Here is a 14521-nt window from a genome sequence, read left to right as displayed (position 1 = left end):
ATACGTTAGATAGTTTGTTAGTTAAAAACACATTAGTAGATGAAAGAAACGGGATACAGAAACGAAAAAACATTGGGGAAATAGGGCCAGAAGGGCAAAGGGTAAATAATGCATAAATGGTCAAATAAATAACTAGATAAATAAATACAAAAACAAATACAAGTTTTAAAGCTAATTATAGAAATTCTGAAAAAAAAATCAATGTTTGTAACATGTTATCAAACAATGAATGCATGTATTTTTCATGAAAATGTTGTATATACAGTGCTTGAATTGGAATAAAAAAGGAGCCAGTACTCTAAATCAGCAACTGTTTCAAGTCAATTTATTATTTAGCCCAAAAACTAGTATTTGGTTCAAAGTATATCCTATAATGCTGGTGGGTTTGTCTCTTTACTGTATATTTTAGAAAGGCTCACTGTACTTAAACAAAATGACTCAGGGTGCATCTGAGATTAGAGAGGGTGCAGTGGTAAAGTGCTATTTTTATAAGTGGGGAGTGGACCTGACACCCTCTAGGGCAGGTGTCTCAGACTCCAGGCCCGCGGGCCAGACGCGGCCCGCGAGACAGTTTCTCATTGCCCCGTTGTTGATATCATGTAATAGTGTTAATCTGGCCCGCGCGTTTACGTTTGCGCTTTCAAATTGTAATTACATTTTTGGATAGATCCCGCTGCTGGCAGGGAACTGCTGCGCGCAGTTCCCTCGCCCCTCCCCCCTCCGAGGGAACTCCGCCACGTCAATCAAATGCGTGCAGTGAGTGATCCAAAAGTGACAGAGTGGAAGGAAAATATATCGCCCAGTCATGTCTACATCAAAACTTTCAGGGAAAAGAAAAGTCGATGATGACCACAGAAGATTTCAGGAGAAGTGGCAGACTGAATATTTTTTTGTCGAGTACAGGGGAAATGCAACGTGCCTTATATGCACAGAGAAAGTCGCTGTATACAAGGAGTATAACGTCAAACGTCACTACTCAACTAAACATGCAGAGTATGCAAAATACCTGGGAGACGAGAGAGAGAAAAGAGTCACAGAGCTAAAAAAAAATCTATGGAAGCAACAAAATCTCTTCAAGAAAGGACGCAATGAGGCTGATTCAGCAGTCGAAGCTAGCTATGTGGTGAGTGAGATGATTGCTAAGGCGGGAAAGCCGTTCACGGAAGGCGAGTTTATAAAAAAGTGCATGTTGCAGGCTGCAAGTATAGTCTGTCCGGAAAAGAAGGGTCCCCTTAGCAAAAAAATCTATAAAATCCTATAGAATCCTATAGAATATTGTAGAAATCTATAGCATGTTATAGAACATAGTCGTATTTGTAAGCCATGCTAAAGAATTCTATAGAATACTATAGAAATCTCTAGATCATTCTGTAGAATACTATAAATGTGTACTTTTCTATAAACTTCTATAATTAAAACTATAACAATCTAAAGAATTCTATAGGACAGAACCGACTCATGACATATCTGTAGAAATCTATAGAAATCTATAGAAATGTGTAGAAATCTATAGCATTCAAAGAAAACATGCATGACATTTTCTCTCTGATGCAACCTATACTAAATTCTATAGAATTCTATAGAATTCTATAAAACTCGTCTTTAAATTGGAATAGAGAAAATCATAGTAATCTACATCATTTTGTGGAACTGAGCTGCTTTGCAAAAGCTGTATGGGTCCCTTTGAAATCTTTACAACTGTATACTGGATTATGTGCCCAATTAAATTATGTAACCTATACATAACCATATACAACCATACAACATATTGGAATGGAACTCTAAACTGAATGAATGTCACTGTCCTTGTAATCTGATGTCAATGCTCCAGAATTGCTGTGACTGCATCTGTATGTATACATTGATCACTTTTGTTATGTAACTAATTATCTGTTACAACTGGAGATTAAAGCTAAGTAACATATAACAATATCTATTGTTAGTATGAGTCTGTTATAAACAACTCATTGGAGTCTGCAGTACTCTACTCTGTTTTGCAGTCTATTATATACTGTAAAAAAAGATCGTAATTTTACAGGAAATAACTGTAAATGTTTATAGTAAGTATCATGTTTTTTTAAATAACTTGCAAAATCCTGTAAAATGGCAGATATTAACTATAAATTAACAACCCAAAACATTATTTTCAGTATTTTGACAATAACCACAAATAACGTTTATTTCCTTTTTTTTACAGTAAATTTACTATATAATATTTACAGTATTTTTGCACTTTCAGAAAATAAATGCAGATGTACGTCAAATAAAAAGTATTATCTGTAATTAAATATGTAACTCGTAATATAAAAGTGTATTACTATTATAAGACTTTAAGATTTTCTTTGTAATTTTAAGGTAATCATAAAACTGTAAAAAAAAGCGTCAACTAAAAAAAACGTAAAATGTAATTAAAACCTTTTTACATACATCATTTTCTCAATATTCGATTGAATCCACCACAAACACAAAATATCCAATGTTGAAACAAAAGTAAATAAATATGTTCTCATTAAATTCCTAACTTACTATATTGTAAACATCTACAGTTGACAATATCATTAAAACAAATTAAAATGATAGAAAGTGGAGACATTTCTGCATGGAGGATCAAGGTTTAAAACACACACTGTTATTTACTCAACAAGTCACAGTTATCCTTGTTTTATTTATGTTGCTGTTTTTTTTTTCTTTCTCCCATTGGTCAATACACAGTAATAAGCCTTAGTTTTACAGTATAATGTATGGTTTTCGGATTCTGGCCGACAGCCAGAGCTACGGCAATTGAAATAGAATTCAGCCAAAACACGGCAGACAAGTCAGGCATGTTTGGAATGAGTCCACAACACTCCTGATTGGTTAATATAAACGTAATCGAAGAAACCTGCCAATGAGAACTGTCCGCGCCTGTCGTTCACATTTGAAACATCCACGTCAGTTTGAGTGGGTCTCCTCCTGCAAGCTACAGCTGTCTGTCTGTATGTCTGCTGCAGGATTGTATGGATTTACATCGGGATCGTTTTACACGTTAAATATGAGCATCGGGACGTCAACAAAGAACAGAAGACTTGAGATCTGGTGAGTCCTGCAACTGTAATGGAGTTAAATATGTATTTAGATAATCCTTAGTTTGTGAATGTTTTATTTTTTATTTAAGGTTACATTTCTTCTTCTAGTTAGCTGAGTTTCTTCCCGTTAAGTTGGTATTCATCATTAATAGGTTGTTAAATGTTAAGAAGCCCTGACATGCTGTTTCTTGCAAGATGTTGCGCCCGGAAAACCTGGCTTAACAGGTGGCTGCTAACGTTAGCTTACAGTTTATTGCAGTGCTGCCCCCTCACCCTCTCGTCTCCAACACGGGAGAATTACACATAAACATGCAGCGGGGTGTCACAATGTTGTCGCCAAGTTTAATGTACAGTTTCACAGCTTTCTTATAGCGGAATCTAGTTTGTTAATGTTCAGTAACAGCTAGCATAGCATAAACAGCTAACCGCTAACATTTGGCTAACTTGCTAGTTAGCTCTGCTCTATATATTACAAGCTAACATGACTAGCTAATGTCACACTGTGTGAACTAAAATACTTTTTGTATTACTACATCATACATGCTTGGTCCAAATCACTGCTAAAATTAATTATTTTTGAAAATGTATAGTAAAGAAACACTCAGCCATGCATGAAATAACATAGCAAAAATAATACGGGTAATGTTTGACCCATGTTGTGCCTTAGAAGTGTAGTGATACAAACATTATTTTTATTCAAAAAGTAAGAAAGGGAAAAATACAAATTGGTGTTGATCCAAAACAGGTTAATTGAGGAATACCTGGAATCCTGAATGGTTAAAGTAATTTATTGCAAAGATATTTACAATTAAAACTAATTCGGGTCACTTTTGACACATGTTGGTTGTATGTTGTTGTGTAAGAAAGGGTTAACATGACGGCTGTGATGTTCACTCTTTTTACAGAGCACCAGTGGACAGCGAGGACTATGGAAGAGAAGATGTGATGGCTTTGTGTGGAAAGCTGCTGACGCCAGCCTGTGTCCCTCATCAGTCTCTCCAGGCAGCACCCAGCTATTCTTCCATCTTGGAGATGAAAAGACTTTGATATGTGATTAATAACTAACTTGTGTCTAACATAGTATTGAATGTGGTTTAGTAAAGTATTTAAAAATACCCCACATTGTACATGTACAGGACAATCAGACCTTGTTCAACAAAGATCATAAGACAATTGTTTTGTCTTTGAGGTACAGCCGCAGCAGAGAGTCTGAGTTTGAAGAAAGCACTAACATTTTATTTAGTGTTGTTTAATCAATCAATATTTACTGGTCTTGAATTTCCTCACTGGATTACAAAATGCTTGAATCTTATTGTACAGGGACATTATGCAGATTTAATCACCTGAAGATGAAAATATAGATTCATCGATATGTACCATTTTAAGGAAATAGACTGTTATGCAGCTTTCACACCAGCGCTTTTCAGTTTCTAGCTCCGAGCGGGAGCTTTTCTGGTTCAGCTCCGGTTTCCCTTTTCAGCTCCCGCTCTGTGCACACCGCCCACTGGCGCTCCAGAGCTGCCCCTGCTGCGTCATGACGTCACCGTTTACATCGCTGATTTGCTCCCCAACGGCAGCCATTACGGCGCTCACAACAACAACAACTGCGTCGGGTCGATGATCGTGTTGCTTTTAATCACATGAAGCCAGAATAAATTGAATAACGACTTCTCCAACCTTATACTTTTCTCCAGAGTGCCGTGGTTCATTGTTTATTAATGTGTTTCTGCAGCATTTACCGACCGCTGCAGTATTGGCTGCTCTTCCACTGGAGTTTATTCTCCCGTTAGCTCCCGGTTAGCTCACACTGCAGCGGCCGCTCTAAAGTATTCACTGTCCGACTCACACAAGCAGCTGATGCATATCCCCAGTTCCCCTTCGCCTAAGTGAATGTGTGTCAGTCTGAATTGACGCTGTTTGGTATCACAACACTGTTATGAAAGTTTCTCTGGTATAAAACGGGTGATGTTAGCATAGCAACCGAAGCTAAACTGACTACTTGCATCCGATAGCTGCAATAATACAAAACAACACGTCTGCCTCTCTCCACAATGATCGATAACAGTGAACGGATAGTCAAAGTAAGGTACAAATAAACAGAATCACACGAAGCCTGGTTAGTGTTGCCTGACTTTATAAAGTGTGTTTATAAGCACACTGCTTGTAGGCAGGCATGGTAGTCGACCCATGTTCAGGGGAGTTGGGTTTAGTTTCCTGCACGCCTCGACGTAAGAGAGACGTAAGCGACGTCGCCTCTTAGCTCCAAAGCTCTTGCCTCTGGACCGACAATGTTTTGGAGCTGGAAATGAAGCGGATTCCGGAGCTAAGAGCCGGCGCCGCTGCGGTGTGAACAGGAAAACCCGGCGCTTTTCAGGCTCTAGCTCCGAGCCGGAGCTGAATAGGCGCTGTGTGAAAGGGGCATTAGTGGTATTGACCGAAGCTCCACAGCTGTAGCTAGGCGCTGCTAATGAAAACTCAAGTGCTCAATTTGTTGGTTTTTCTTTATTATTAAGAATTGAGCAAGCATATCTTCCTCTTCGAAATCCCAGTTGTACTTCGCTAACACGTAGTGCCTGGGAGGGTGTGTTTGATTGTTCCCACCCTTACCTCACTTATGGACTAGGTCATGTTAGACAAGCAATCCAGTGGTTAGTTTTAGGGTCACCTCCATTGTTTTATTTTTTATTTATTCACTTTAAGAGAAAGGGATTTCAGAAACAAGTCTCACAAGTTTGTCTCGAGGTAAAATTAACAAAAGCTAACTGTTGTTAGACTATGTTCCCCCCTTCTAAACTTATGAAATAATCAATGCCCTGATAATAACATCCATCATTATGGTTTACTAATAGTTATCACTTCACTTCCTCCTCCAGCACCTGGACACAGCAGGAACCTACGCCAGGATCCTGTTTGTGGACTTCAGCTCTGCCTTCAACACAACCCTCTGGCTGGAGGCTGCGCACCATCAGGACCAGAACCTCTCTCCCTCAGGACCAGAACCTCTCTCCATCAGGACCAACACCTCTCTCCATCAGGACCAGAACCTCTCTCCATCAGGACCAAAACCTCTCTCCATCAGGACCAGAACCTCTCTCCATCAGGACCAGAACCTCTCTTCATCAGGACCAGAACCTCTCTCCATCAGGACCAACACCTCTCTCCATCAGGACCAGAACCTCTCTCCATCAGGACCAGAACCTCTCTCCATCAGGACCAACACCTCTCTCCATAAGGACCAGAACCTCTCTCCATCAGGACCAGAACCTCTCTCCATCAGGACCAACACCTCTCTCCATCAGGACCAGCACCTCTCTCCATAAGGACCAGAACCTCTCTCCATCAGGACCAAAACCTCTCTCCATCAGGACCAGAACCTCTCTCCATCAGGACCAGAACCTCTCTTCATCAGGACCAGAACCTCTCTCCATCAGGACCAACACCTCTCTCCATCAGGACCAGAACCTCTCTCCATCAGGACCAGAACCTCTCTCCATCAGGACCAACACCTCTCTCCATCAGGACCAGAACCTCTCTCCATAAGGACCAGAACCTCTCTCCATCAGGTTCTCCATCAGGACCAGAACCTCTCTCCATCAGGACCAAAACCTCTCTCCATCAGGACCAGAACCTCTCGGCACCTCAACAAGGCCCGCCCCCCCCCCCCCCCCCCCCACTGACACTTTACCTCAGCCACAACGCAGACTCTGCATGGAGATCACAGGATGGTAAATAATGCAATGTTTAAATATTGCTTACTGCCAATATTTTATATTCTATAATTTATTGCATTCTATTTCTTAATATAGTTCGCTATCTGTGTAGTTTTTACATTTTTGTATTTGTATGTACGACACCTCCTCATACGTGTGAACATACCTGGCAATAAACCCGTTTCTAATTCTGATCTTTTTGTCCTCTAGGTTGCACTGCCACGTCTACAGTAGCACAGAATGGAGAGAGGAAACATGATTGGGCCTCAAGTTTTTTGCAGCCAATATACATTATCCTACACACTTGGGATAGGAGGGTGAGTGAACAAGTTATCCATTGGTTGGAACCTACATCCCCATTGTTAGACGTACTAAATCCTGCACACTGCTCCTTCACATTGACAATGTGAACATATGTCGCCATTTTGCCATTTCAATTCAACTTACTTTTTGTTTCTACTGTTTATAAGTATGATGTTTAAATATGAAATGCTGTATTCATTAGTTGTACTATAATTCTACAAATATTTTTAAGTTTTCAGAGTAATTGTTTCCTACAGAACATTTTGTGATGTCATTTTGTTGAACCTGTTTGATTGGAATATGTTAGAAAAAAGCTGTAAAATAACAGTATTCTAGCTCTTTAGGTTCTGTATTTATTTTAGTGTTTGATCATACAAATCTAATAAAAGAAAATGTAAAAAACTGTTTTTCTCATCAGAACTTTATTTAAGGTATTTTAATGTAACATTTTAAGACAATGGATTTTGAAAAGAGAGGAAAGTTTCCTCTAAAATATTTAAGGACAATTTCTGTATACTAATTGCTTTTGCACTTTATTTCAGTTAAAGTATTTTTACTTTAATTTTATGGTTTTTGTTTGGCAGCCTGCTGCCAGTCATTTGACCGTTTTTTCCGTTTTTTTTGCCCATAGAAGTTTTAGTGCTGTACTTTTATTAAACGTTATTGACTGTAAAAAGAGCAGATACATCTGTAAAACCTGTAAAATATTTAAGGACAATTCCCGTAAATTAATGTTATAAATTCTGCAGAACCATTTTATAGAAAACAATAGCAATGTTCTATAGATTATTTTGCAGAATCTATAGTAAAATCCATAGGTACATTCTATAGAATATTTGCCAATATTCTGCAGTATATTCTACAGAAATTCTATAGAAACATCAATAGATTCTATGGAATATAGGTCACAAATTCTATGGTATTCTCCAGAACAGTTCTATAGAAAGCATCCATGGGGTTTTCTATAGGATTCTATAGACTATTTTCTACAAAAAAACCATCTACAGTGTATATTTTCTATACTATAGTATTTCCAGAATCTATAGTAAAACACGTAGGCAATTTCTATAGTATATCCGCAAAAATCCTGTAGTATTCTACAGAAATTTTCTATAGAATTTGTCCATAGATTTTTCTATAGATTATTTCCCAGAATCTATAGTAAAACACGTAGGCAATTTCTATAGTATATCCGCAAAAATCCTGTAGTATTCTACAGAAATTTTCTATAGAATTTGTCCATAGATTTTTCTATAGATTATTTCCCAGAATCTATAGTAAAACACGTAGGCAATTTCTATAGTATATCCGCAAAAATCCTGTAGTATTCTACAGAAATTTTCTATAGAATTTGTCCATAGATTTTTCTATAGATTATTTCCCAGAATCTATAGTAAAACACGTAGGCAATTTCTATAGTATATCCGCAAAAATCCTGTAGTATTCTACAGAAATGTTCTATAGAATTTGTCCATAGATTTTTCTATAGTATTCTATAGATTTTTTTGCTAAGGGTCAGTTTAACAACAACAGCCTGTCAGCTAACACAGTGGCAGAGTGCATTTCTGACTTATCAAGTGACATATATGATCAGCTGTGCGACAAAGCCAAACTTTTCTGTGCATACTCTGTGGCTCTTGATGAGAGCACGGACATCACTGACACCGCTCAGCTCGCAATGTATGTCCGTGGTGTTGATGACAAGTTTGAAGTGACAGAGGAGTTGCTTACAGTGAAACCAATGCATGGCCAGACCACCGCTCAGGAGATATTCCAGCAACTGTGTGATGCCATTGCGGATATTGGTCTGCCATGGAAGAGGTTTGTTGGAATTACGACCGACGGAGCGCCATCAATGACAGGGAGGAAAAATGGGCTGGTGGCACTTGTTCAAAGAAAACTGGAGGAGGAGGGTGTGGAGGAGGCTATTGCTCTGCACTGCATTATCCATCAGCAGGCCCTTTGCAGCAAATGCTTGAAGTTTGACAATGTGATGTCTGTTGTTGTAAAATGCATCAACCATATCAGATCCAGGGGCTTAAAGCACCGCCAGTTCCGTGCTTTTTTGGAGGAAATTGAGTCAGAATATGAGGATGTGCTCTACTTCACAGAGGTGCGTTGGCTCAGCAGGGGAAACGTCCTGAAGAGGTTTTTTGAGTTGAGAACAGAACTGAACGTATTCATGCTGGAGAAGGGTGGGATGGCTGTTCCCGAGCTGAGTGATCCCAAATGGCTCATGGACTTAGCTTTTCTTGTTGACATCACACAGGAGCTGAATGCACTGAATAAGAAGTTGCAGGGCCAGGGCCAGCTTGTCAGTGCAGCATATGACAATGTCAAAGCATTCTCTACAAAACTGGTGTTATGGAAAGCCCAGCTCCCTCGGAAAAACCTCTGCCATTTCCCAGCATGCATGGCTCTCATGGACAGGGGCACAGCATTCAGTAGTGAGAAGTATGTTGATGCCATTGTGAAGCTACAGGAGGAATTTGATCAGCGGTTTGCAGACTTCAAGACACACAGAGCCACTTTCCAAATGTTTGCAGACCCCTTCTCCTTTGATGTGGAAAATGCCCCTGGTGTGCTTCAAATGCAGCTCATTGACCTGCAGTGCAATTCTGAGCTCAAAGCCAAGTTCAGGGAAGTGAATGGGAAAGCAGACAAGCTTGGACAGTTCATGAGAGAATTGCCCCCCTCCTTCCCTGAGCTTTCCAGGATGTTCAAGCGGACCATGTGCCTTTTTGGGAGCACATATATGTGTGAACAGCTCTTCTCCACCATGAACTTCAATAAGTCAAAGTACAGGTCCAGACTTACTGATGAACATCTTCAAGCCATACTAAGGGTTTCAACTGCTTCCTCCCTCAAACCAAATGTGGCTCAGCTGTGTGAGAGGAAGCGCTGCCAGGTCTCTACCAGCAAGGAGTAGGCAACAGCAACTGTAAATAGTTATGTTGTGAAGAACCGTTCATGTTAAGAAGATGTTGAAGAACTGTTAATGTTGTATTTTTTAATACATTTTTTGTGGAATACTTGAAGCGGCCCAGACGTGCCCAGACTCTACGTCCAGCGGCCCCCAGGTAAATGGAGTCTGAGACCCCTGCTCTAGGGGGATCCGGGGGCATGCTCCCCCGAGAAGATTATTATTTTTTTAAATATTGAAGTTAGATGCATCAATTTGGTGCACTTTGAGAGCAAAATTAAGAGATATATGGATACCTCTCAACATCCATATGAAACAACTGTAAACAGATTTACTTTTTCTTTATGGATATTGTAACATCTTGGTGAATACAAGATCTTTAATTACAGAGATCACATTGATGACGTAATGCATGTGGGCCAAGCCCCCAGGAAGTGCGCCTGACTCAGATGAAAATATTCGTGGTGGCCATACGGCGGTACTACACTTCCGTTTGGTTGCCAGGCCTGGAAACACTTTTTCCCATTGACTTACATTGGGAAAGAGTGGTCTGTAAATTGTTGGATAATTTTTTTTAAACTAAATAAACTACCCAGTATGAACACTTGTATAGCCCTTATTAAAAACATTCGCTCCTCAAGTTGTAAAAATGTGCTAATAACGTTATTCTGAGAGTTATTTCCTTCTGCATTATGAATGCGCATCTAACCAGAGATGTTCACAAGTCTTTTTTTGCAAGTCCAAGTCAAGTCTCAAGTCTTTGGTCACGAGTCCAAGTCAAGTCTCAAGTCTTTGTGGGGTGAGACTTGATCAAGTCTCAAGTCTTTGGTCACGAGTCCAAGTCAAGTCTCAAGTCTCTACAAAATAAAAGTCTCATGTCTCTTCTGGTTGTAATAAGCCTTCTATTGTCTGCTGCTATCCAGTCTGATAAGAATACTGCACGCTATATCTAAGAAATTCAAAGCATTTACTATGTTATTATCACTCCTATATCTATTAGCATACAGTATCAGTACTGATTAGTTGTTTGTTATATGATCACTTTAAACAGGCTATTGCAATGCAATATGAGGAAAAACATCACACTTTAGCTAAATGCAAACAACTTATAAGCAAAACACTTCAGAATCAGAAATCAGTATCACAAATACAAAGCTAGTAGCAAGCTAAGTTAACATTACATAGCTGATGCTGAGCTAAACATGTTTGCTAACCGTCCATGCGTTAATGTGACTGACCTCTCCGGGTGAGTTTTCAAGTGCCTGATGAAATTCGACGTTGTTGCGCCAGCATCCTTGATTTTGATATTGCAGACTTTGCAGTGTGCGCTCCTTTTGTTGGTGCCGCCGGCGTTTTGTTCGAAGTTTTTGTAGTTGAACCTAATTACAAGCGGTACAACCGCAGGTCATGGATGTATAATAAGCCGCAGATGTGCCGCCGGTCGCTATTGTGTTACTACGAGGTATACAGAGGCGCGCACGTCTGCGTAATGAGCCCGGCTAAAATAACTGGATGGCCTACCTGCCTGTCAGCCTTCCATCTGGGCACAAACTTATCTCGTGCCCTCATTGGTCATGTGCGCGTTCGTGTGTGTTGGAGGAGGCGGGCTCTATAAGGAAGTAGCAGCCTCTAGCAGATTATCTCCGGTTGTGTATTTTCAAATTCTAGCGATCTCGAGCCGGTTTCTCTCAAATGTACCTACCCCACCTTTAATACGCCAAAAATAGAAAACACAATGATTGTTCACGAGTCCCAACACACGAGTCCAAGTCGAGTCTGAAGTCTTTTGGTCACGAGTCCAAGTCAAGTCTGAAGTCTCTGTGTGTGCGACTTAAGTGCGACTCGAGTCCGAGTCGCAGACTCGAGTCCGAGTCGCAGACTCGAGTCCCCATCTCTGCATCTAACCCACGGGACCGCGCCGACCGGCACGTTCATGTTACGTGTTCAGTACTACACTTCAGTTTTACCTTTACCCATGGATGCACAATAAGAACAGACCCATATCGCCTTACTGCCAGCCCACGGAGCTGTAATAATGGATATATTGCACATGTTTGCCGTAATTCATCATTTGTAAAATATTATACTACAAATACAAATATGACATGTGGGGTACCTCAAGGCTCCATCTTGGGGCCTCTTCTCTTTAACATCTACATGCTACCACTGGCTCAGATAATGAAAAACAACAAAATAAGTTACCATAGCTATGCGGATGACACACACATTTACATGACAATTTCACCAGGAGACTATGCTCCAATTCAAACACTGAGTAAGTGCATTGAACAAATCAATGACTGGATGTGTCAGAACTTTCTCCAATTAAACAAAGATAAATCTGAGGTAATGGTTTTTGGAGCCAAGGCAGAACGTATAAAAGTTAGCGCTGAGCTTCAGTCTGCAATGTTCAAAACAACAGATAAAGCCAGAAATCTAGGTGTAGTCATGGACTCTGACCTGAGTTTCAACAGTCACATTAAAACAGTTACTAAATCAGCCTACTATCACCTAAAGAATATATCTAGGATTAAAAGACTAATGTCACAGCAGGATTTGGAAAAACTTGTCCATACTTTTATCTTCAGTAGACTGGACTACTGTAATGGTGTCTTTACAGGTCTCACTAAAAAATCTATTAGAAAACTGCAGCTAATTCAGAACGCTGCTGCTCGAGTCCTCTAACACTAAGAAAGTGGATCAATCAATGTTTATTTATATAGCCCAATATCACAAATGTTACATTTGTCTCAGTGGTCTTCACAGTGTGTACAGAATATCAGTATGACAATACGACACCCTCTGTCCTTAGACCCTCACATCGTACAAGGAAAAACTTCCAAAGAAAACCCAGTTTAAAGGGAAAAATGGGAGAAACCTCAGGGAGAGCAACAGAGGAGGGATCCCTCTCCCAGGACGGACAGACGTGCAATAGATGCCGTGTGTAAATTGAAAAGATGATACATTTGCAACATAGGTAGTCCAAATGTTTAGAAATGCATGTGTGGATAATAGGAAGATGAATCCACGAGGATATCCATCTAGGACCGATGATCCAGGACCACAGCCACGACTCAAGATCCAGCGCTCGCGATCCAGGACACAGGACCGCAGGATCATCCATGACTCCGGATCCCGGCGTATATAGACACCAAAAATAAAGACATTTGGGGAAGCTGGGTTAATCGGAACATGAGAGTACACAGGTACAGACAGAGAGAAGGAAGAAGTAAGATGTCCCCCGACAAACTAAGCCTATATCAGCAAAACTAGGGGCTGAATCGAATCAGCCCTAACTATAAGCTTTATCAAAAAGGAAGGTCTTAAGCGCACTCTTAAAAACGGATAGGGTGTCTGCCGCCCGAACACAAACTGGAAGCTGATTCCACAAATGTGGAGCTTGATAAGAAAAGGCTCTGGCTCCCATTGTACTTTTAGAGATTCTAGGAACAACCAACAACCCTGCATTCTTGGAACGCAATGCCCTAGTAGGACAGTAGGGTATAATGAGTTCTTTAAGGTAAGATGGCGCCTGCCCATTAAGGGCTTTGTAGGCGAGAAGAAGAATTTTAAATTCTATCCTGTGTTCTATAGGGAGCCAGTGTAAGGCAGCCAGAACAGGAGTAATGTGGTCCCTTTTCCTAACATACCCTAGGGATCAGGTGGAACACTGGTTGGACATTTACTACCGGCCGCGGTCTGCCTAGTGCCAGGGTAGTTGTGTCCATATAACCGACCGCAATGCATAGCGGGAAGTCGGTTATATAGACATCAACAAAATAAGTGTTTAACGGTGATTTAAACTAGTTTATGCGGGGAAAAGAGTGCTCAAAATCGGATTAAACAGGCCATTTCATCCACACCTCACGATTCCCATTCAAAGTGATTGAAATGTACAGCACTCTGTACATTTCAATCACATTTCACGACCCGACCAGGGTGACTTTCTTCCCCACGAATTAGTGTCTGAAAGCTGGCTAACATTACTTTAAATGCATGGTGCACATGGCTCTGTTACCCATGAATTAGTGTGTGAAAGATGGGTAACTTTGCTGTGAATCTAAGGGAGATATGGCCCTTTCAAACAGGGAGATGTACAGGCCTTTATTACCCACGAATTAGTGTCTGAAAGCTGGCTAACATTACTTTAAATGCATGGTGCACATGGCTCTGTTACCCATGAATTAGTGTGTGAAAGATGGGTAACTTTGCTGTGAATTTAAGGGAGATATGGCCATTTCATCCACACCTCACGACTCCCATTCAAAGTGATTGAAATGTACAGCACTCTGTACATTTCAATCACATTTCACGACCTGTGTAGACTGGCTTTCTTACCCATTAGGTACACCGACAAAGGCACCTCTTCGGGGCCGCTCCAAGACCCCCAAAACACGGACTGAGGAGCTCCAGGATCCCTCCCATGTACCTCCAGAACCTCGAGCACCTTGGGTCCCCGGGCCCCCGAACTTAAGCACTCCCCCACGGACTAAACCAAGATGATCACACCCTCAAGAATC

At 40.6% G+C, this 14521-nt stretch overlaps 1 protein-coding gene and 1 long non-coding RNA gene across 2 annotated transcripts; both read left to right on the top strand.

Moving 5' to 3' along the window:
• Positions 1–3006: 3006 nt before the first annotated feature.
• On the top strand, positions 3007–6071 carry LOC139433758 (uncharacterized). The gene is made up of 3 exons (XR_011643145.1): positions 3007–3075; positions 3971–4115; positions 5939–6071. It is a non-coding gene; the product is annotated as an uncharacterized lncRNA (long non-coding RNA).
• A 2685-nt stretch (positions 6072–8756) lies between these two features.
• LOC139433800 (general transcription factor II-I repeat domain-containing protein 2A-like) lies at positions 8757–10007 on the top strand. Its single transcript, XM_071203019.1, has one exon. The coding sequence runs from the start codon at positions 8757–8759 to the stop codon at positions 10005–10007; it is 1251 nt and encodes a 416-aa protein (XP_071059120.1).
• The last annotated feature ends 4514 nt before the right edge of the window (positions 10008–14521 follow it).

This window comes from Pseudochaenichthys georgianus, chromosome 4 (assembly GCF_902827115.2).
Source record: "Pseudochaenichthys georgianus chromosome 4, fPseGeo1.2, whole genome shotgun sequence".
Lineage (NCBI taxonomy): Eukaryota > Metazoa > Chordata > Actinopteri > Perciformes > Channichthyidae > Pseudochaenichthys > Pseudochaenichthys georgianus.
Note: the sequence above shows the minus strand (reverse complement) of the source record. Positions and strands in the feature narration are given on the sequence as shown.